Genomic DNA, 23,466 nt, shown 5'->3' on the forward strand with positions numbered 1-23,466 from the left:
AAGTCGAGATAAAATGTTGAGAATAAAGTCATTAAATTATGAGAAAAAAGTCGTTAGATTATGAAAATAAATTCGTTAAATTATGAGAAAAAAGTTGTTAAATTTCGAGAAAAAAGTCGAGATAAAATGTTGAGAATAAACTCATTAAATTATGAGAAAAAACTCGTTAAATTTCGAGAAAAAAGTCGAGATAAAATGTTGAGAATAAAGTCATTAAATTACGAGAAAAAAAGTTGTTAAATTATGAGAATAAATTCGTAATTTAACGAATTTGTTCTCGTAATTTAATGACTTTTTTTTCATAATTTAATTAGTTTATTCTCAACATTTTATTTTGACTTTTTTCTCGAAATTTTATGAGTTTTATTAATTTAACAACTTTAATCTCGAGATAGTTTTATTTTTTTTATTATTTCTTGGCCCTAATCCTCTTCCGTATATGTCAAATGGCAATGACTTTTTCTCATAATTTTGCCTTTTATCTCTTAATCTTTTACTTTTTGTCATAATTTTTACTTAGTATCTCATAATTGACTTGGATTTTGCAATGTTGTCATATTTTGACAGTCATTATTATGACTTTATCTCATAATTTTGTTTTGAAAAAAAAAAATCTCATAATTATAACTTTATCTCATAATTATGACTCAGTATCTCATAGTTTTTACTTTCTGTCTCATGACTTAACTGTCTCATAATTTCAACTTTAGTTAGACATTATAGAACAATTTGAAGTATACTTTGGTCTTTTGCAACATTTTACTACATGGTTCGATGTGCTGCCATAGACTTCATCTACGCAAAACTCACAAACACTTCAGGTACCTACACACCTTTGATGTTTGGCTCTCTAAAAACATCACAGCAAACAGCATCTTCAAACAAGTGATGCTAGAGCTACAGCAGCTAACAATCACTATGTTGTTTTTTTTTTGGACCGAAAACTTCTTCACGTAATAACCTAGAATATTGTCTAACACTTGATGGCTGCTCTGTTAAGTCTTCGTCGTCAGCTAGGAACCTGGGTGTGCTCTTTGATACCAATCTTTCATTTGAAGGCCATGTTAGTAGCATCTGTAAAAACGCATTCTTCCATCTTAAAAATATATCTAAACTACGGCATATGCTCTCAATGAAGAATGCAGAACAGTTAGTTCATGCGTTCATGACCTCAAGGATTGCATTGGCTTCCTGTTAAACATCGTATAGATTTTAAAATCTTGTTAATTACTTACAAAGCACTAAATGGTTTAGCTCCCCAGTACCTAAGTGAGCTCTTAATGCATTATAGTCCTTCACGTTTATTGCGATCTCAGAATTCAGGCCAGCTGATAATACCTAGAATATCAAAATCAACCGCAGGTGGTAGATCCTTCTCCTATTTGGCACCTAAACTGTGGAACAATCTTCCTAGCATTGTTCGGGATGCAGACACACTCTGTCAGTTTAAATCTAGACTAAAAACACATCTCTTTGACCTGGCATACACATAACACATTATTAATTTATATTTTCAAATCCGTTAAAGGATTATTAGGCTGCATAAACTAGTTCAGCCGGAACCGGGAACACTTCCTATAACACCAGATGTACTCGTTACATCAGAAAAAGAATGGCATCTACGCTAATATTAGTCTTTCTGTTTATCCCGAGGTTTACCGTAGTCAACCGGATTCGGGCCGTATCCAGATGAGACCGAGGACCGGCGCCTTGATACGACCACAACGCAGCCCTGAAGTATCAGCAGAGATCGAGTCGACTAGATCATCCATTGTGAAGGCCTCATCAACACGACAGCCAGTGCCACAGTTTCCTCAAAATTATAATCACGATTATTAATTACGTTTATTCTATCAAAAAGAGTAATGTAATTATGGCTATTTTGCAAGTTCTTTACCAACCTACAATTCACCCAAAAGGCCTGTAGGTGGCACAACGACTTAATTTAACCAACTATGATAACTTCGTTAGATGGTAAATCAATACAAAACATGGTTTTGGTGAGCGCTTTGTAATATGTATTCACATTAGATTTTAAAGCAACAAAATTCGTTTGCAATAAGACAAACCAGATTCAAATTGCCCGGCAAATTCGTAAAGCAAAGAACAATCATTTCTAGCTGATCAACATTATGAAAACTGGTGAAACCTTTAGGAACTTCAAAAGATAAAACAGCGAAACTCCTAATATTACTTCCAATATTTCCAAATTATGTTCATTTTCATAGAGTGGGCCAATATCGTGACGATTATTTAAAATCAATCGGGAGAAGCAGATATCGTTATCGTGATTAAAATACGATTAATCGTGCAGCCCTAATTTAATTTAATTTGACTTGACATTTGATATTCAACAGTATTCTTGACATTTATTCAACAGTGCTTTTGATCTGCCTGCATTGACACTATTCTTTAAAAGGAAAATTTTATACCAATTATCAATGTAAAGCTGCTTTGACACAATCTGCATTGTAAAAAGCGCTATATAAATAAGGGTGACTTGACTTGACTTGACTTGTGACTAAATATATTTATCATAGTCTTCACTTTGAGCAGCATATCTATTATTTTATCCTGATTTTAAATATAAGCTTGTGGTTTCTTTCTTTTTATGGGTGCTCTGGAAGAGATACAAAATACAAAAAAAATAGCAGTGAATGTTTCCCTGTAAACGAAAACATAAATCCACAGCCAGGCGCTCACATCGGCTCAAACAGGCCTTCATCAGGGTGCCAAAAAAAAAAAAAAAAATTACATAACTGCTTAAAAACGCCACTAGGTTTAATATATTGTTTTTGCGATGAAATTTATACATTTTTTAAGGATAGCTAAAAGGAATAGTTCCTCCAGGTTTACACTGCAGATGTTTGCACGTATGTGGAGTTTAATCTCCATTCGGCCTCCAGCAAAAGCATATAGCATATTTAATTTAAAACGTCAGGTCCCAAATCCAATACAGCTTCTCTAGATCTGGTCTAAAAGTTCAAACAGACTCGAGTTCTGAGAGAACGTCATCGGATAGCATGATATGAGTGTGCATCACTTTCACAGAGTGTGAACTCACTTGCTTGAGGATCTGGGCAGCCATTATGTGGCTGCAGTCGAAGATAATGCGAAACTCTCTGCTCCTTTTCATCTCTTTGAGCAGAGGTCTGGTGTCCGTGGTGTCCAGAGGGAGCTGTCGGATCTTCAGCCTGATGTTATACCTGGATGGAGCCATAATTAACTCCTGGAGTCTGATTAAACCTGCACAAGAAGAGTCGAGCACCACAGTCAATTACTTGGTCTGTCAGTACCAGCTCAAACCAGCCTTGGGTGGTCAAGCAGGTTTTTGAACATGATAGCTGGGTGGTTCTTGGTCAAATGTGGCCTACAAGCTGTAATCAGCTTGAACAAGATGGTCTACCATTTGGTCATTTTCAAATGACTTGGATTGTTTGCTTTGCTGATTAACAGCCTTGTGAATGGATAATCAACTTTTCAGAAACACTTTATAGGACAGCCTTCGAATATTGTTTTGGTCAAAATGTTTGAGAACCACTGAATATTTGTAGCTATTGAAAGACCCAGTTGACCAGCTGATCAAGACCAAGATAGATTAGCTAATGACCAGCTTGGACCAACAAGAAACCATGCAAAATGTGGAAGGAGAACAATTGGAAAATGCATGGGGAGTATTTTCCATAATGCATAATGTTGAGAGTAAACTTCTACCGTCTGTGGTACAGCTCTGAAAAAATACACTATAAATGCAGACAGCCAATTTTACACAGTTATCTTGGTTGTATTTTTAAAATAAATATGTTTTTATCACATATTTTGCATCTCAGATGAATTGCTTTCCATTCCCGTTCCTGTCAGAAGCGGCATCGCTCGATTACTTTGATTCAAAGTGTTTCTAGAATATCGAAGCCTGAAGACTCATTCTGACAGCAGCAGGAACATTAAGACACTTCTGCTCCTTATCACCGACGTACAGTCTGTAAAACACACTGCTAAAAGTGACGGTCCTGCTTTGGCTTCATCAGGTAACACAGTTTACAGTGACACTCTTCTTGACATCAAGCATAAACTCTCACCTGTGCTGTCATCATAAACCACGGTGGCCGTCTTCCACTTGAGGAACTGCACCAGGTCTAAGATAGCGTAGCTCAGAGAAGAGTAATCTGGGTACAGGTTGGCATAAAACGAATCCCTGTTGTCCATGGGGTGGTGTTTCCATCGCACTTGAATGTGTGGCACCTCCAGGGCATTGCAGATAGACTGTACAGCATTCGATGAGGAGCTATGAGACGGCCCGAATATGGCAACGACACCTAAAGACAGCTGGTCACACGCTGGTGAGAGCAGACGGGGAGAAATGTCAAAATAGAAATGTCACTGCATATAGAATATTCCTTTGTACGGCTCTATAAAGCTGTGGGAATTTTTACCCTGTCACGAACAGTGTTTTGTTTGGACAATCCGTATAGAGATAATATTAACATATATCAAAGATATGAAACATCAGTTCATTAGTTTAGAAAATGTTGTAGTTGATAACTGATAACCAAAACGTCTTAAAAGAACCAATGAAATGGTTTGATGAACACATTTCTTTCTTCCTATTAAAATATGAAGTTGGGGTTGGACATCTATTTTTATTGATTCATTAATTTATTTAGTTAAACTTTATTTCGATACTCCACTTTAGACATTATACTAACTATAAGTAACTTATAGCTACATGTCAACTAACTCTCATTAGTAGACTGGTAGGGTTACAGTTAGTAGAATAAGTTGATGGATGAATGAATGAATGAATGAATGAATCCATCCATCCATCCATCCATTCTTCAATCAATCAATCAATCAATCCATCCATCCATGCATTCTTCAATCCATCCATTCTTCAATCCATCAATCAATCAATCAATCAATCAATCAATCAATCAATCAATCAATCAATCAATCAATCAATCAATCAATCCATCCATTCATTCTTCAATCCATCCATCCATCCATTCTTCAATCCATCCATCCATCCATCCATCCATCCATCCTTCCATCCATCCATCCATCCATCCATCCATCCATCCATTCTTCAATCCATCCATCCATCCATTCTTCCATCATCCATCCATCCATTCATTCTTCAATCCATCCATCCATCCATTCTTCAATCCATTAATCCATCCATCCATTCTTCAATCCATTCATCTATCCATCCATCCATCCTTTCATTCTTCCATCCATCCATCCATCCATCCATCCATTCATTCTTCAATCCATCCATCCATCAATCCATCCATCCATTCTTCCATCATCCATCCATCCATCCATCCATCCATCCATCCATCCATTCATTCTTCAATCCATCCATCCATCCATCCATCCATTCTTCAATCTATTCATCCATCCATTCTTCAATCCATTCATCTATCCATCCATCCATCCATCCATCCATTCATTCTTCCATCAATGCATCCATCCATCCATCCATCCATCCATCCATCCATTCATTCTTCAATCCATCCATCCATCCATCCATCCATCCATCCATTCTTCCATCATCCATCCATCCATCCATTCATTCTTCAATCCATCCATCCATCCATCCATCCATCCATCCTTCAATCCATTCATCCATCCTTCAATCCATTCATCCATCCATCCATTCTTCAATCCATTCATCTATCCATCCATCCATCCATCCATCCATCCATGCATCCATCCATCCATCCATGTATCCATCCATCCATCCATCCATCCATCACTCTCTCAGCAGCACAGCTATTCAACATTGATAATAACATGAAACGTTTTCTCACCTAATCATCATATCATAATGATTTATGAAGGATAATGTGACAATAAAGGTTGGAATAAAAATCAGCTTTGCCATCACAGTAATAAATGACATTTTAAAAATATATATATATATTTAAATAGATATTTAAATTGTAAAAATATTTCACTATTTTACTGCAGTTTTTTTGATAAAGAACATGAGGTCTTTAAAATGGGGTTTGGTCTGAATTTTAGGTGAGCAACGCTATGCATTTTGCCACCTTCTCCTGCATTGTTGTTACCAGGCAACAGGGTAAACAACCACTGCTTTGATGATGCAAACACACCGCGATTCGGATAATATAATGTGAACACAATCCAGAGGGGGCAGGGGGAGGGGGAGCAGTTGATCTCGGGTTCAGACCAGGCAATCAAACCAAGTGTGAAAGCACACTAACAGAGCAATCGCACCAGAGTTTGTTTTAATCAAACCAAACCTATCCAGTGTGAACACACACATAGTTAACATTTGCTTAAAGGCGTCCTATTATGCCCTTTTACGAAGTCTTGAGTTTGATTTGGGGTGAGCTAGAATATGTTTCCATGCTTAAATTGTTCGAAAAACACATTATTTTTCACATACTTTACATTATTACAGCACCTATCTTGCCAGTCTGGCTCGAATGAAGCCCCTCCTTCCGAAATGCAAAATGTGCTTTGATTGGTTAGCTGGCCCAGTGAGTTGTGATTGGCACCACTTAGCGCATGTTTGGGAAATGTCACGACCCTCACCATAACAGCAAGTTCTGCTCTGGTGTAAATAATTAAGAATGGCGTCAATTTCAAACATTCGAGCCAGAGTCAGACCCCGACAATGTTAACAAAAAACATGTTAACAAAAAACACGGAATGTTTCTCTGCAAAAAAAAGGGGCGAATTCTGTGGGTTGAGATTATTTAAATGAGTAACATTGTAACTTCACAAGATCTGGAAAAAAAAAATGTGTTGTAGTCCAAAGGAGCCATTTGTTGTAGTTCTTGGAAAGTGGATTCTGTTAAATAAAATATCTTTTACTTTGAGCTTTGTAACCTTGTAGATCTTTTTTATGCTCAAACAACAACATTACACACTAACTAAAGTTGAAAAAGCATAATGGGACCCCTTGTAATTGTTTTTGTGGTCTAAACACAGCCAATAACCTTTATATTCTCATACTACTCACCTTTTCTGGAGGCCTCAAAGCTATCATAGATATTAATCCTCTGAATGTCGTACGTTAACGTTGTGTTGGGCAATAACGTCCTGTTTCTGTTGATGTTATTAACAGCGAATTTGAAGGCCAGTTCCTCTGAGCTGACGAGTGCCACGGGTCCATCCATTTGTTCAAAAATCCCCCCTAAAAACACACAAAAAGACAAGAGAAATCACTGTCAAATGAACCAAACCTGAACCCGGAGATGAAGCCCGGCTTCGCATCCAAACCTCTGGAGGTGTTTTGCATTTAGAGCTGTCTGAGAGCTCGGTTGTGTACTTAAGGAACCTCTATTCGATCTGCTCAGCAGAAAGAAAGAGTCTCTGGCAGTCACAGCTCAGGCTTTTAAAGTTCAAGGCCATAATGGAGATGAGGAGAGTGAAAGAGAGAAAGAGGAAAGTAAATGGCCTCATCAAAGATACCTTGCCTCTTTAAGGCCCACAGGTCACCTTTCATTCCCTGATAAAATAAAAGAAAAAAAAATAGATTCATACGCCGGCCTATAGCTTGTGGATAGGATTTTTGCACAGAAGCTTGAAAGTTTAAAGCCGTTTTGTCATTTCATAACGATCTGCGGAGAATTTCAGAAATGCATTTTACGGCCAAGAAATTCCACCAATAGAAGAGCTGGAGAAGTAAACTCTGTGTTTATTGACTTTTGTGTGCAATGAAACCCTATAAAAACAATAAAACGATAACATCTGGAGCACGCTGAGCAATCTTCAGCCCTTGAGGATTAATACTGTTAGACCTGCTTCACCTTTCCACAGTATATCAGCGATATGACGGTCTGGAAGCCAAAGACATATGAGCAGAGAGAAATATTGGAAGACCAAAGTTTGTTCAGTTGTACAGAATTCAATTTCACATATTATCAGTTCATGCTATTTGGGATTTAAAATATTATTAGAACTTTCCACAAATAGTGTAAACAATAATGTCTGAAACTTAAAATGGAATCTTTTTTCTTCAGATTTTTCTGAATTTGTTATTTTCCAGAAATACATATTAAACAGTATAAATAGACAACATTTCTACAATAACTTGGTTGCAACAAATACTGAAACAGTGTCAGTTTGAGACCAAATGTTGGTTAATATTTATTGATAAACTTACATTTTCCATAAATTCAAGAATAAATATTTTTATCTAATTTTTCTTACAATACCTTTGACAACAGGGTTAAAATTCATGAGCGTGACAAGCAGTGTCAACATGTGTTTTGATGCCATCCGGTATTTATTATTCATTCATTTTTTATGCATGGGGTTTATGAATGGTTTAATGAGATTGCTTACACAATGGATTTGTTAAAGTGACCTTATTATGCAATTTTAAAGGCTCCTAGTTTTGTTTTGGAGTCTCCTACAGCAAGTTTACATGCGTCCAAAGTAAAAAAAGTTCTCATAATATCCATTGCAGCATCAGCTTTTTTATCTCAGTGTCTGAAACGGTTTGAAAAAATTATCCGGTGTCTCTAAACCAGTCTATTCTCTGTTTGGTCAAATGGCCCTGCAGTCTGTTGTGATTGGTCGACCGCTTACAGCGTGTGTCAGAAATGGCCCTGTCCCAAATGGCACCCTAAACCCTCACCGTCTTCCTCTGAGTCCGCACTTTCACGACGTAATGCCGCTTTGACTGTCGGGTAAAGTCCTCAGCGTAGCTCGCAGTCTTGCGGGCTCAGCAGAAGTGCGCATCGAGGGCGCATAGCAGACGCAAAGAGGGCGCTCACGAGCACCCTTCTTTAAGCTTAAATGACGAACGGGACACCCTACAGTCTTGTGGACTTAACGGACACGTGCACGCAGCAGCCATTGTAAGTCCACAAGACCGAAAGTGCACATGAAGTGTGCCATTTAGGACAGGGCCAGTAACTCCATTTATCTGCAATTTGATCTGTGAAACTTTGCAGACCCTTTTACATTCACAAACAGATATTGTATATTACACACTGCATGAAAGGGAATATCCAAAAAAAGCTAACAGGGGCACATTAAAATCTCCCGCATTGTCATGCTATGTTAACACTTTCCCCACCATTGATGGAATTTGATTGATCCTTTCAGTGTTTTCACAGTTATACAGAAGGGGGCGCAATTACACATCTTCTGAAAGAGTAGAGAATCTCTGGATCAAAACACAGGCCAAGAAGAAGCAGAAACAAGTGATAAAAGCATTGCTTATATCTTGTCATTGTATGTGATTTCCCCAGCTTTTTGTTCAAAATGATTTTATGAAACTTACCCACATTCAAGTGTTGATAAAAAAAAGAATGCATGAAGCTAGAATAAAATGTTTTTGTTTGTTTGGTTGTGTTCTTTCTTTTGAGATACTGCATGATAATTTTCTTGTGGAAATTATCAAAAACATTGGCAATGGCTGGCAACTTAAAAAAAAAAAAAAAAAAAAAAGAAAAAAAGAAAATGCTGGCAGGGAAAGGGTTAATCTTACATAATTGTCTTATATAAATCTAACATGTCATATAGTTTTTTCCCTACAAAAACAGCAATGGCACACCGATCCTATTCGTGAAAAAAGTGCCTGCTGAATTTGAGAGTGTGCAAAGCACAACAGATAAACACCATGCCAAACACAGAATAACCCTTGGGCTACTTTAACATTCCTTTTTAATATTTCCAATCCTGCTTTTAGAGTCCATAGCATGTAGATCCATAAACGCATGAATATTTAAGAGTTCTTGAGTCAGACCTCAGCGCAGGTCAAGAACAACCTGAACATGGCTGTTATTCTCCCAGAGGAGAAGAGCTCAAGTGCGAGGCTGCAGGGGAGATCACAGGCCTACAGTCTGGAGAGCAGCGCAGCATCCGTTGAGCCATGCTCGCTATTTATGACTCCGGCGCTGCTTGACTTCTGAAGGGACATGATGCATAAACTCCCTGGAAAGAGCCCGACGCATTAAAATAAATGAATCCTGCCGTTTTGTGGGGAAATCTCATTAGAGTACATTAAGTAATTGCTGGAGTATATACTAATTTGACTATTAAGAGGATAAAATGTGCATTGCTCGGAAGCACTAAAATAGATTTAATAAAAAGGGGAGATCAGCTGCGGCGAGGAGAAAAAAACGCCCCGTGTATAGCTTCGCAGTAAATGCCTTTATTTCCAGATATACAAGCCATAAAGCAAAACGCTCGTGACTTCTCCATCAAACGCTGTTTCCGATCAGGAGAATCTCTTCGAATAAATAGATACGACAAGTTAATGGCGCAGGATATTTACGGCTCTGTGTTAAACGGGGCCGAATGTAGATTGAGCTGTAACTTTTGATCTGAGATTTCTTGCACATCTTTCTTCTAACATCAGTCAGTTTAAGTTCAGATTAACTCATTTCCTGTTTTGAAACAGCTTTACAAAGGCGGCCTAATTAATCTCTTGGGTTGTATCCTGATAGAGAAAACATGTGCTCATTACAGCTGCTACCTTCACTAATACGGATGCCGGAAGAGCTCTTTACAATCCGCTAGTTTTTAAAGAGCTGTGAAGTAAGGGTGTAAATTATTGAAATAATGAATAATGTTGGCCAACAGGGTCACTGGGATCAAATCACCAGCATTAGCATTTGACCACCACGTGTGTCAGAGAAGGCTGATTTTATGAGCATCGCTGATAGCAATAAAGCAGTGTTGCAACACACTGAAAGTAAACCATATTGGTAACATGTCAGCAATTAAATCAATCACACGTTAATCACTCACCCTCATGACCAATTAGGATTTTTTAATTTTTTTATTTTTTGAAATCTGAGAGATTTCTATCCATCCATTGAAAGCTCATTTCACCTAAACGTTGATGCTTTGAACAGTTTATAAAATACATCGCAAAAGCTCAACTGTGCTTGCATGACGACACACAATCAATTTACCATATTGTGCATTATGTATCTGCGTTGATATGTGCATGAAAGCCTAAATTAAATCTATTTAGTGATCATGTCTCTTCAGAAGACTTGGATTAAACTGCTTGATTCATATGGATTATTGTTAGGATGCATTTATGAACTTTTTTATTTATGAGTTTTGGTTGAATGGACTTTCAGTGGAGAGAGAAATCTCTCAGGTTTCATTAAAAATGTCCTCATTTATGTTTAGAAAATGCACTAAAGTCTTATTAGCTTAGCATACTTTTGAAAAGAGAACTTATTACAGAAATAATATACTTTAAAAGAATAAACATATATAAGTGTGTGAACTGAATGTAATGTTTTCAGACACTTAACTGCATGTTATTTATAAGTAAATGAAACATGCATTTTAGTTTAAATTTATATTAATTGCAATTTGTTGAACTTGAGAGTGCTTTTTGACCCACTTAAGCACATTTTTATTTGTAATTTCAGAATTACTTCTATTGTCTTTGAAATACAGTCAAAGTGTGCTGCTGAATGCGCTGACAAGCATTTATGATATATCAATGGCAATATAAAAATGCTAAAATATAAATGTCAATATAAATATATTTAATGTAAATTCTATTGAAACTTGTATGTCTTTATTGTAATGATGAATTTGCAGTTTAGTACATATTAACTTTAAATGTAATACTGAGTGAACAACTAAGGTTAAAATACGCCACAGATCATTTGTTATAGCTTGTCAAATTTGCCCCTATTCGGGTGTGAGCAAAAACACGCCATTTTGTGTGTGTCCCTTTAAATGCAAATGAGCTGCTGCTCCCGCCCCCTTTCCAGAAGAGGGCGGAGCTTTAACAGCTCAACAACAACATCAAAGCTGGAGAATCTCACGCAGCCAAAATGAGGATTGTCAGTAACGGTGTTCAGCCTTACATTGTTCAAACCGGAGTCGACACTGATGGAGAGACTCAGGAAGAAGTTACAACTTTTAGAATGAAACTGGACGTTTCTGAATGGTTAGTGGATAAATTTATGTAGCTGCTGTGGAGTTGATTCAACTCATCCACTAGCATGTGCCGTCATGTTCATCTTTTGTGTTGAATTGACCCTCGTTTGTGAAGCAGTCCGGTGTAAAATGACGGCATGACAACAACACTCTACTACAACAACTCTTCCTCTTCTCTAAAGCATCCCAACATGGCCCCGCCCCCTTTGTTGTGTGTTCTCGGGGGCGGGGTTTATGTAAATTTTAGGGTTAGTGATGTCACCAACCCAGGAAGAAGCCCATTGTAGTCCCTACCAGTCGTTTGTTGTAGTTCTTAAAAAGCGATTTCTGTAAAAAAAATATCTCCCTTTGCATTGAACTTTGAGCGTCGTAACTTTGCAGATGTCGTTTATGATCAAACATCAACATTACACACTAACTAAAGTAAGACACTCAGTGCATTTTCTCCTTATGTACTGTATGGTGTTTCATAACACTAAGACTCCAGCGTTTTGCTGCAAAAAAAAACATTAACACACAAGGCAACTTCAGAGCCACGGGTCAAGTGACGGGTCAACCGGCGGTTCTATCGGTGCCTTGTACCCAAATATACTGTACCAGTCTGAACGCTTGCATGCACAGCCCACACAGCCAAGCGCAGCTCAGCCAAAAGCCCAACAATGAGACAATATCATTATGTTTTGGATGAATGTCTGCGTACAGGCTGAGCTTTTCTAGAGGGAGCTCTTTTGTAGCACACCACTCCCCTGGTCGCTTTCCCAGCATGCCTGTGAATAGCTGCTCTACTCCCTGGAAGCTGAAGCTACTCTGCCACACAATGGCAGAGGAGAAAGCAACAGACAATGGCCCGCACTAAACAATTACGGCAAACAACCAGCATTGTGCACAACACTGACCAATTAAAGGACGCTGTATTGCCCTGTTATCCCGTCCCATCTGTCTATTCCCCAAGGAAAACAAGAGGAGAACTCGCTGTCTGTCTCGAATGAACGAGTGGAGAAGTCAGACATATTACTGCTGGAGAAATAGACATGATCTACAGTGGTCCTTAAACTCAATCTGTCATGAATAATGACTTTCAGTATGAAGATTATACCACAAATTGACTAATGCATTTCTGGCCTATATTTACTTACAAATACAATAAAAAGCTCTGAGAGAAAAGAACGAAAAAAGGGCTGTTTATTAGTTTTGTTAGACAGACTCATGCTTTTGTTTCTCATTTTTATCAATTGCTTTTCTACAGAAGAGGATGAGGGCCAAGCAATGAAAAAAAAGTCATTATAATGTGCAAAAAAAAAACAAAAAAACTTAAATTGAGAAAAGTTTAAATAAAATGTAGAGAATAAATTGAGAATAAAGTTGTTATGTTTCAAGAAAATACTCATGAAATTTGGAGAAAAAAAAATGGCAAGAATAAGCTCATTCAATTTTGAGAGTAAAGTTGTTATGTTTTGAGAAAAAACACTTTACATTTCGAGAACAAGTTTAAGTAAAATGTTTAGAATAAACTCGCTGTGTTTAAAAAACGTGTTAAATTTCAAGGAAAAAAAGTCAAAATAAAATGTTGGGAAAAAACAAAATTTTGAGAGTAAAGTCGTGTTTCGAGAAAAAAGTCGAAATAAAACGTTGAGAGTAAACTTATTACATTTTGAGAATAAAGTAATTATGTTTCAAGAAAAAAACGTGTTAAATTTCGAGAAATTTTTTTAAATAAAATGTCAAGAATAAAGTGCATGTTCATCACATACAGATAGACAAACACAACTACATGAAAGACAAATACAATAAAAAGCTCTGAAAGAAAAGAACGAGAGAAGGACTGTTTATTCATTAGAGAGACTCATGCTTCTGTTTCTCATTTTTATCAATTGCTTTTCTATTACTATGTTATACTCTATCATGTGTACATATATAGTGGCAAACTAACAATATTATTTTGCCCATGTCTCTTGTATTATATCTTTTTTTTTTTTTTTTTTTTTTTTTTTTAAATAATATAATCTGTGCTTTCTTTCTGTGTTATTTACACATTTTCCTTTCCTCTCATTTCACACTTTCATACTTGCCAAACATTTATAATGAAACTTTCTTTATGAGTTTCCGACTGAATTTATTAATGACTTTATGTATGACTTCCACACAAATTTGTTCCACTTGTGTTTGAATAAAGCTGATTGTTTTTAATTGCATCACTGTGTGTTTTTGGAGAACATACAATAAAAAAAGGAAACGGCGAGAGTGAAATTATGGTGTGCTTACAAAAGCTCTGGATGGGTGGGAAAATCAACATCTTAATAAAAATAAATACCAAACATTCATGCATGAGAAGAGAGGAACTGGACTGTGGGTCCTTTATGCCTTATTCCTTGAAAATAAATGTTCGGGTGTCCATCAATTAAAAATGTCAATCAAATTAATTATATGATACACGCTTATAAAGTTATCAAATTACTCACATTTTATATTATGTATATATATATATATATATATATATATATATATATATATATATATATATATATGAGCACCAGGCACGTGCACACAGACAAAAAAGGGGCTTGAGCCCCTGCTCTTTTTCTTCCTCGAGAGAAAGTGCCCTTTTTTCTGGGGTGCTTTTTTTTTTTTTTTTAATAAATGAATATATATTCCTGTTTGCGCACAGCTTCCCTGTCAAACAAATATATTTACTGTATAAAAAAAAATAAAAATTCTATATCAGGTCGGCTTTGTTGAGTTCAGATGCCCTCACTCCGCGCCACGCCATTCATGCCCGCGCGCGCCACGCCCCACCTCACCTCACCTCGAGTTTGCTGCTGGCTGAAAACTTGTGACAACTATTCCCGCAAAAATGCAACTGCTGTCTGGCGATGAGAAGCGAAAAAGAAAAAAGCCCTAGATGTATCCATCCCGTGCATTTCTTTCAGGTAGGCTAGCCTATGTTCACAATCCTGAAAGTTTTGTATATTTAAGGGTTATTTATACATTTAACGCTGCATTAATAGTTTGACCACAATCAACGCATCTGCCTGATTTGATACTAATGAAATTTATGTCATATTATAATTTCAATCATTTTATTGTGCTATGCATTGCGTTTTGAACCATGGTAACACATATCGGTTGGGCTGTCAATACCAGAAGAGGAGCATCCATGGACGCACATCCATGAACCACATTATTAGACAGTTTTCTAAGGATGCATGGTTTATTAAAACTATTTAAAAATCATAATACAGCATTAGCTACATAATGCTATTCTTAAATATACACTTACACATGATAATACATCAATAAAAGTTTAAACCCTCGCTCTGTCTTTGCATGTTTGATGTCCACATATTCTTGTTGAAGAAATTACAGTGCTGTAGCATTTCTATCACAAAGAAGTGGCCGAATATTATTATTTAACTAATAATATATTTTTAATCATGATGGCTTTGATCGTGGATTTGATCGTGCTGTGCTGTCTAACAACAAAAATCAGCAGGCTTTTGGCGTCCTCTGCAGGCATTTGTTATAATATATAATGTATTAATAACAGTTCAGGAAAAAAAAAAAAAAATCTTGATGTGTTTAAATATGCAGATTAGCTTATTTTGTTTAATTTAGAAGAAATCTACAGATGCAAACAGACGGAGGGTAGTAGGCTTAAAACAAACTCCATCTAAATGTGTAGGGTTAGGGTTAAAAAGACATGGCAGCAAAAATGGACCTTAAAATTGTAAAATCTTAAAATTGTCCACTTCATGAAAGAAGTATTCCAATAACATTAAAATAAAAATTAAAACGTGTGCAAAATAAACACATTATTAGTGAAACTATGTCTCTCTCCTCTGTGCAGTCATTTATTCTAAATATATATAGCTACTTGAAAATAGTTGCTGTTGACTTCTCTTGTGATAAACCTAGTGAATACTAAAGAAGACCATGGTCTCTGTGTGAACTAATATTTTTGTAGAAATCTGTGGAGTATAAAACAATTGCGTGAGTGTCAGGGAAGTCAAAGTTGTCTTAATATATTTAAGGGTCCATTATTTTTTAAATAAATAATTATGAGAAGTGCCCTTTTTTCCACTTGTGCCCCTGCCCCCCAAAATGTCTGTGCACGTCCCTGGTGAGCACATCCCCAAATTAACATAATTTAAGACAATATTTTATTGTGCCATTAAGCAGACCTTACGTGAAGTAAACATATTGTGCTATTTTTTTATATTTTTTTTCATTACATTTTATTTTATTTATCTATTTCTATATTGTGCGCATTGTTTTCAAGATGGTGTGTAAAATAGTTTAAATGAATAAAAAAAGTATAAAAAAATGCATCTTTGTGTTGGTTTTGTTTGGTTTGCCTGCACAGCAGCTGGCGCTGAACTTAATTAATGAATAAATGTAAAAAGTCACACTATTAATGATCAAATTAAAGTTACGTAACCAACAAAAACAGCCCAATTTTTACAGCATTTCAAAGCTTCATCTATAGCGGTTATCTGAAGAGCATTTCATGTTTTTTCTTTTTCTGTTACAGAGCATTTCAAATTACCATATAAATGACAGCAGCCAATCAAGCACAAGTTTAAGTCTGCAGTGATAAAGAGGGTTAAATTAAGATCCGTCCCCTCAGCCACCATCAAAGCCCCGAACCTCTCATTTACTCAGTATGATTAGCAATATTCATATACGTTCCAATGTCGTGATATCTTCTCTGTCAAATAACTGTCAGGTAACAACACATTTGTAAAATCTAATTTTATGCTCAAGTGACTCGTTTTCTCGCTTCTGCAATTTATCACGGCGCTGGCTCTGTTCCTCCCTCTCGCACACTGCTTTTGTGTTTCTCAGCCCTCCGCGCCTCGCTCGCCTTCCATGTCTCTAGCATTGCAGGGATTTTTTTCTGAAACATTGCACTGTTACATTAAACATTTGACAGGATGACAAACACAGGGACATCCACAAAAAAATATAATGTTCACCCTCCCTTATAGAAGGATACTGTATGTGAAAGTTCAGTGTTTTCTCTAACATTGGTTTCATGTGCTTGGTTCAAGTTATTATATCTATATCAGTGAAAGTAATTTTATCTTGTGTTTAGAAGCATAGTGTCTTGTTCGTTTGACATATAAGCAAGATAACCTTCTTTATATTACATTTTAGGTTTCATTTCATATATACACTACCTTTCAAAGGCATGGGGGTTGTTACGTTTTTATTTTTTGAAAAAAAAATAATAATAATGCTTTTATTCAGCAAGAATGTATTAAATTTGATTGACATATATTTATAATGTTACAAATTCAAAATAAATGTTTTTTCATTTTTTCATCAAAGAATCCTGAAAAAAGTATGACGGTTTCCACAAAATTATTGTGCAGTATTACTGTTTTCAACATTGATAATAATCATAAATGTTTCTTGAGCATTAAATCAACATTTCTGAAGGATCATGTGACACTGAAGACTGGAGTAACGATGCTGAAAATTCAGCTTTGATCACAGGAAAATAAATTACATTTTACTATATATTCACACAGAAAACAGCTATTTTAAATTGTAATAATATTTCACAATTTTACTGCATTTTTGATCAGATAAATGCAGCCTTAGTGAGCAGAAGAGACTTTCAAATATTTGAACATTGTCAATTTTTTTTTTTTTTTTGTTAAATATGCATAACAAGTGATCAAATGATGCATTTTGTTGTGATGAATTACCTTTTTCTTCTTTTCTTTTTTTCGAAAAATATTTCATATAAAAACAAAAATAGTGCTATTCTTAAATCTGAAAACTGCAGGTTTCCATAGTGAAGCTTTACCCCATTCAGTGTAACAAATCACCCTACGGGGCACATTGTCACAAAAGGTCACCATGTGTTCATTGAAAAGGATTTCTTTTTTCCTAGGCAATACCAGTGGAAATGTTCAACTGCTTTTCAAACAGACTTCAAATAGTGTTAATTCCATTATTGAAAACTGTGACAAAAAAGTTCGCCAACAAGCTTTTCTCCCAAAGACGAGATGACAATAAGGTCATTAAACGATAACTGTGACTATCAACATGCAATATCGTTGATGAAAAAAGACACAACTAAAATGTAAATAATATAACTATTTTAGCAAAATCATAGACAAAACATGACAGACTGCTGTATAAGCCTCTGCTACGAGCGGCCATGCTTGCGGTTGCCAGATGTCACAAGCTCAAATCCCCAAATCTGAGCTTTAAATCTTCTGCCTGGTGTCTTACTTCATCTTTGCAATCTGGCAACCAACCGCACACACTCTCTCTACACTGCGGAAGTGCCACTGATGATCTGAAAACACAGACAAACAAGTAAGCTGGAGTTCAGCCATCTCCACTTGAGATATTCTGCTCAAATGAAAGTGTCGTTCAGTGCTTGCACTGTTTGCTGCGACTAAATCTGCTGTCAAAGCTTCTCAGTGATGAACTGTAATAAATCTAAACATGGGTCTTGACTATATTGTTTGCTGAATAAATTAACTTACACAACCTCTTTGTGGCAATACAAAATCTGTTTGCTGTTTTAAGAGAGAGAAAACAAAACATTAATGTAAATTGGAATTATTTCAATTACTATTAGGAATTTCATTGTTTTATTTTTTTTGAGAGAGGTTTCTTGTTATAATCAATTAATCCGCTCTTGACACAGGTTTGCCATTTTAATCGATATTTGGGAAAAGAGAGAGGACATACAATCTAGTCTTCCATCCATGTGCTTCTAGAGGAAATAACATCACATTATGCAAATTGTGTGAGACTGCGACAAACCATTCCTTTTTAAAGGGTTTTTTTTCTAGCAGATATCTTAGTTGAAAATGTTTTTTCAGACACACATAAAATAAGGTATATCACAATAAACAATTCTTATTTTTGAAGAACACACCCAAATGTCTTGATTATCTAATCCAACTAAAGGCAAAACTATATAATGAACTTATATTTGAGGTCATTTTCATGCTTAAATACAAAGTAGAATGAGCAATTTTACAAAATCGGACAGCTGAAAACCAGGGTTGTATGTGATATAAACCTTCTTTATGAACAAAATATATGGCTTTTTCCACATGTAGTGGTGTGATTGGGAAAAATATACTTCTCTTGATTTGTGCTTATTGGTAAAAGTGCTATAATTCTGATGAAATGTACAAATACATTCCTCAAATGACATCAATTGCAAAAATAATCATTATTGTCAGTTTAAAGGTGCCCTAGAATTAAAAATTGAATTTACCTTGGCATAGTTGAATAACAAGAGTTCAGTACATGGAAATGACATACAGTGAGTCTCAAACTCCATTGTTTCCTCCTTCTTATATAAATCTCATTTTTTTAAAAGACCTCAGAAGAACAGGCGAATCTCAACATAACACCGACTGTTACGTAACAGTCGGGATCATTAATATGTACGCCCCCAATATTTGCATATGCCAGCTCATGTTCAAGGCATTACACAAGGGCAGCCAGTATTAACGTCTGGATCTGTGCACAGCTGAATCATCAGACTAGGTAAGCAAGCAAGAACAACAGCGAAAAATGGCAGATGGAGCAATAATAACTGACATGATCCATGATATCATGATATTTTTAGTGATATTTGTGAATTGTCTTTCTAAATGTTTCGTTAGCATGTTGCTAATGTACTGTTAAATGTGGTTAAAGTTACCATCGTTTCTTACTGTATTCACAGAGACAAGAGAGCCGTCGCTATTTTCATTTTTAAACACTTGCAGTCTGTATAATTTATAAACACAACTTCATTCTTTATAAATCTCTCCAACAGTGTGTAATGTTAGCTTTAGCCACGGAGCACTATCAAACTCATTCAGAATCAAATGTAAACATCTAAATAAATACCATACTTACGCGATTAGACATGTTGCATGACGAACACGTTGTAAAGATCCATTTTGAGGGTTATATTAGCTGTGTGAACTTTGTTTATGCTGTTTAAGGCAAACGGAGCTCAGTGGGCGGGGAGCAGGAGAATTTAAAGGGGCCGCAGCCTAAATCGGCGCATATTTAATGATGCCCCAAAATAGGCAGTTAAAAAAGTTAATAAAAAATATCTATGGGGTATTTTGAGCTGAAACGTCACAGACACATTCAGGGGACACCTTAGACTTATATTACATCTTTTAAAAAGACGTTCTACGGCACCTTTAATCATTATGCAGCATGTGACTGAACCAAGACTAAAATGCTCAGACATTTAGTCGACTAAAACTTGACTAAACAAAAACAGGACAAAATATGCTAAAAACTAAAAAAAAGCATATTTGACACAGGACTAAGACTAAATTAAAAAAAAATAAATAAATAAATAGCTGACAACATTAACACTACTTTCTAACATGAGTAAAGAGACTACACAGATACAGTGCAGCTATAACAGTGCACAAGCGCATCCGCCTCTGATATCATTCAGCTCCTTCCGTATCAGGAGAGTTACGCTATTGTTGAATGCAGGTGGTTCGCTCCGGTGCCAGACGCCCTGGTCACATTGTGCCAGGTAACCTCTGCCAAACTCTGCAGAACAATGAAGGGCGCAGGCCAAAAAAATAATGGACCCAAAACACACACACAGAGAGAGAATGAGAAAGAACCCGGAGCAGAATCTGGGCCTTGGCATCCATATGCATCAAGTGACAAAGGGAAGGTAGCGCCCAGCAGGCGAAAAGCCAGACTTTCATTAGCAGACACTTTAAGTACATCACCATGTTCCTGAGCTCAACACTCTCATCACATAACCGGGACTACATTTTCGATAATAAATTCACACTGATTGGTCAGTACATTGTTCCAGTCATGCTAAAATATACCATATAGCTACTGTGTACAACAGAAGCCAGTTAAATAGCAAGGACTATATCTTCTAGAGCAAGGATATTACTTCATGAATTTGCTTATTATGATAGCATTTTAATAAAAATGTATGTTCATAATATTTTTATTATGATGTAACCATGTTATAAAACAAATAAGCGCCTGCAGATCTGCTATGCATGTGCTGTTACTATATTCACAACAAAGCAGAAACACTTCATTGCATCACACTGTGCCATTAGGGAAGAAAAGTCCAGATTCATGTGTATGAAAGCTGAAAAGGTTTATTCATGTGCAACAAGAAGGTCTATAATACCTGGAGAAAGAGAGCTATCCATTAGCATTCCCATTCATCTCAATGTCAGTTCCTCAGTCATTATCAGCTGATTGTATTACCTGCTTATTACACAGATGCTACCAGATAAATAAATAAATACATGGACATATCATCCACTTGCTTGTGAACCGCAGAGAGACAGCAGAGCTACACAAGAAACAGACTTCCCAGATCAATGATGCAAAATTGAGATGAGCAACGGCCATTGTCAAGGTTTAATATGCCAGAAAGAAAAGGCCACAATCAAAATTTAGTATGCACATATTGCAGCATAATCATCTCTGTTTATTATATTTTGTATAGAAAACATTCTACCAAAAGTCAACGGGAGATTTTATAAAATGTAATCTTGCAAAAACTGTAATGGAAATATTTGTACAAATTTAAGGTGTGAGTTTGTCCTAGGAGAGACAGGGGACAAATAGGATATCATTGCCAAAAATGAGGCAAAATGGCATTATTTTTCCACTAAAGTAGATTACTGCAAGATAAATGATCGTAAAATTAGGAGAGACATGAATCACAAGTATAAAATGCGAGGACACAGTGTTCTGCGTCTCTGCTATCATTTTTATAAAGGCATGGTTTAACCAAAAATACCAATATTTTTCTCATCATTTACTCACTTTATTCCAAATCTTATTTTTTTTTCTTTCAGTGGAAAAAGGAGATTTTTTTTTTTTTGAAAAGTACTCATGCTGCTATCTTCCATACAATTATGGTACATAACAACCATGTCTGCCAAGATCAAAAATAGACAAAAAACAACACCAGAATGAAATATAAAAACAGGTCATATTTTCAGTTGCATGAAGCTAGTTGAATTAAACTCTGAGTTTCAGAGTAGGTTTAGAGTAGACAGAACCATACAAGTCACACATGGTTTAGATCTGGTTCAGCAGGCTCACAACGCTCAGTATAAATGGTCAGGATTGTGAATAGAGACTTTAAACAACAGCTGCTGATGAAACGGCAACCGCGTTATTTTGTGCATACATGACTTCAATCGCTACTTCGTCATGTTCTTCTGCAGCAAAAGACAGGCAATTTTGTCTTATTTTCCCACTATAAACTGCTTTAATTTGCAGCAAGAGATACAGGGGGAGTGGTTTTATTACATCTTTGCTCAGAGCTGATTGGTCCAGAATTAGTTTGCGATCTCTAACCCAGAATAAAACCTGCTATGGAGCAGGTTAGCCGTGTAGCTCAAGTTACCAGGCCAATGAACACAACTAAAAACCAATTTTGTTTGCAATGGTCATTAATCGGTTGTCAGCGAACATGCCATACTAGTGATTAAACACTACCGATTTTTGCCTAGGATCAGAGGAATCATTTTAGGATTCACGAAATTTGTCTCAGACAACCAAATTGTGGACAAAATTGTACAGTGTGAACCCGACTTTAGTCTTCTTTGTGCTCTAGATAGTTTCTGATTATGTTCACCTGTTTCTCGTTTAGTTTACACATGTGTATATATACTCCCTGTTCTCTTCAGTCCTTTGTCAGTCCTCATTGTTGGTAAATGTGGTTTGATTTATCCTCCATATATTTTTCTGATTATATTCTCAAATACAATTTTCAAATTCGCCACATCAAAACCCTATGGAAGCTTGTTTCTGCCACAGGAAAAAAAAAATGCGTAAAAAGTAATTGCGTAAGTAATTTTAAAAAGTAATTTCTTCTCACAATTCTGACTTATGAGATATTGGGCCTTATTTTAATGATCTAAACTCACGGTCTGAAGCACATGGCGCAGGTGTACTTAGGGAGTGTCCGAATCCACTTTTGCTAGTTTAACAACGAAAAAATGGTCCAAAAGGGTTGTACCTAGTCTCTTAACACTCTGAGGTCTGAGGGTATCGCCGGCGATACCACCGCGTTTTTTTCTTACCAGTGTGAAAGAGACTCAAAATACTCTGTCAATGTTGCACATACAATTAAGAGTTATACACCATTTTAATCTGTTGAATATCTTCTTTCATTTGTGTACACTCAGAGTAAAAACAAAATGCTGTGCTTTTTGTAAAATAAAGAAAACAAACATGATGCGTGATCTCTCATCTCCCTCTGAACAAAGTCCAATCTGATAGTTCTCAGAAAATGAACTGTAACTTAGTGAATACGAATGACAAAAAAATTAAACTTATGTCTAAAGAAACGTTGAAATGTCAGGTTTTAAATCGTGCAAGTCAAATCGAAAACAAACATTTTGTGTTTATGTAATCTGTATGAAAAGAGAGCCATGTCAGAAGTCTGTGATTCAGCTCATTATCCGCTAATGCGGCCACGCCCACGGAGCCAGCGCTATTCAGACGCAAATTCAGAGGCAATACATGCATTCATCGTCTCAATCGTGTATTTTTTCTCTTGAAAAGTGTTTATCTGGA

General features: G+C 36.2%; 1 protein-coding gene across 1 annotated transcript in view; it reads right to left on the minus strand.

The window, feature by feature from the left end:
* The window catches only part of grik3 (glutamate ionotropic receptor kainate type subunit 3), a 178,464-nt gene that overhangs the window by 91,053 nt on the left and 63,945 nt on the right, over nt 1-23,466 (minus strand). The window contains exons 2-4 of the mRNA XM_048153261.1: nt 6,992-7,165; nt 4,080-4,337; nt 3,065-3,246 (exon numbers count right to left, since the gene is read on the minus strand). Of these exons, the coding sequence (XP_048009218.1) occupies nt 3,065-3,246; nt 4,080-4,337; nt 6,992-7,165 (614 nt within the window). The remainder of the gene's footprint in view (nt 1-3,064; nt 3,247-4,079; nt 4,338-6,991; nt 7,166-23,466) is intronic.

This window comes from Megalobrama amblycephala, linkage group LG13, assembly GCF_018812025.1.
Source record: "Megalobrama amblycephala isolate DHTTF-2021 linkage group LG13, ASM1881202v1, whole genome shotgun sequence".
Classification (NCBI taxonomy): domain Eukaryota; kingdom Metazoa; phylum Chordata; class Actinopteri; order Cypriniformes; family Xenocyprididae; genus Megalobrama; species Megalobrama amblycephala.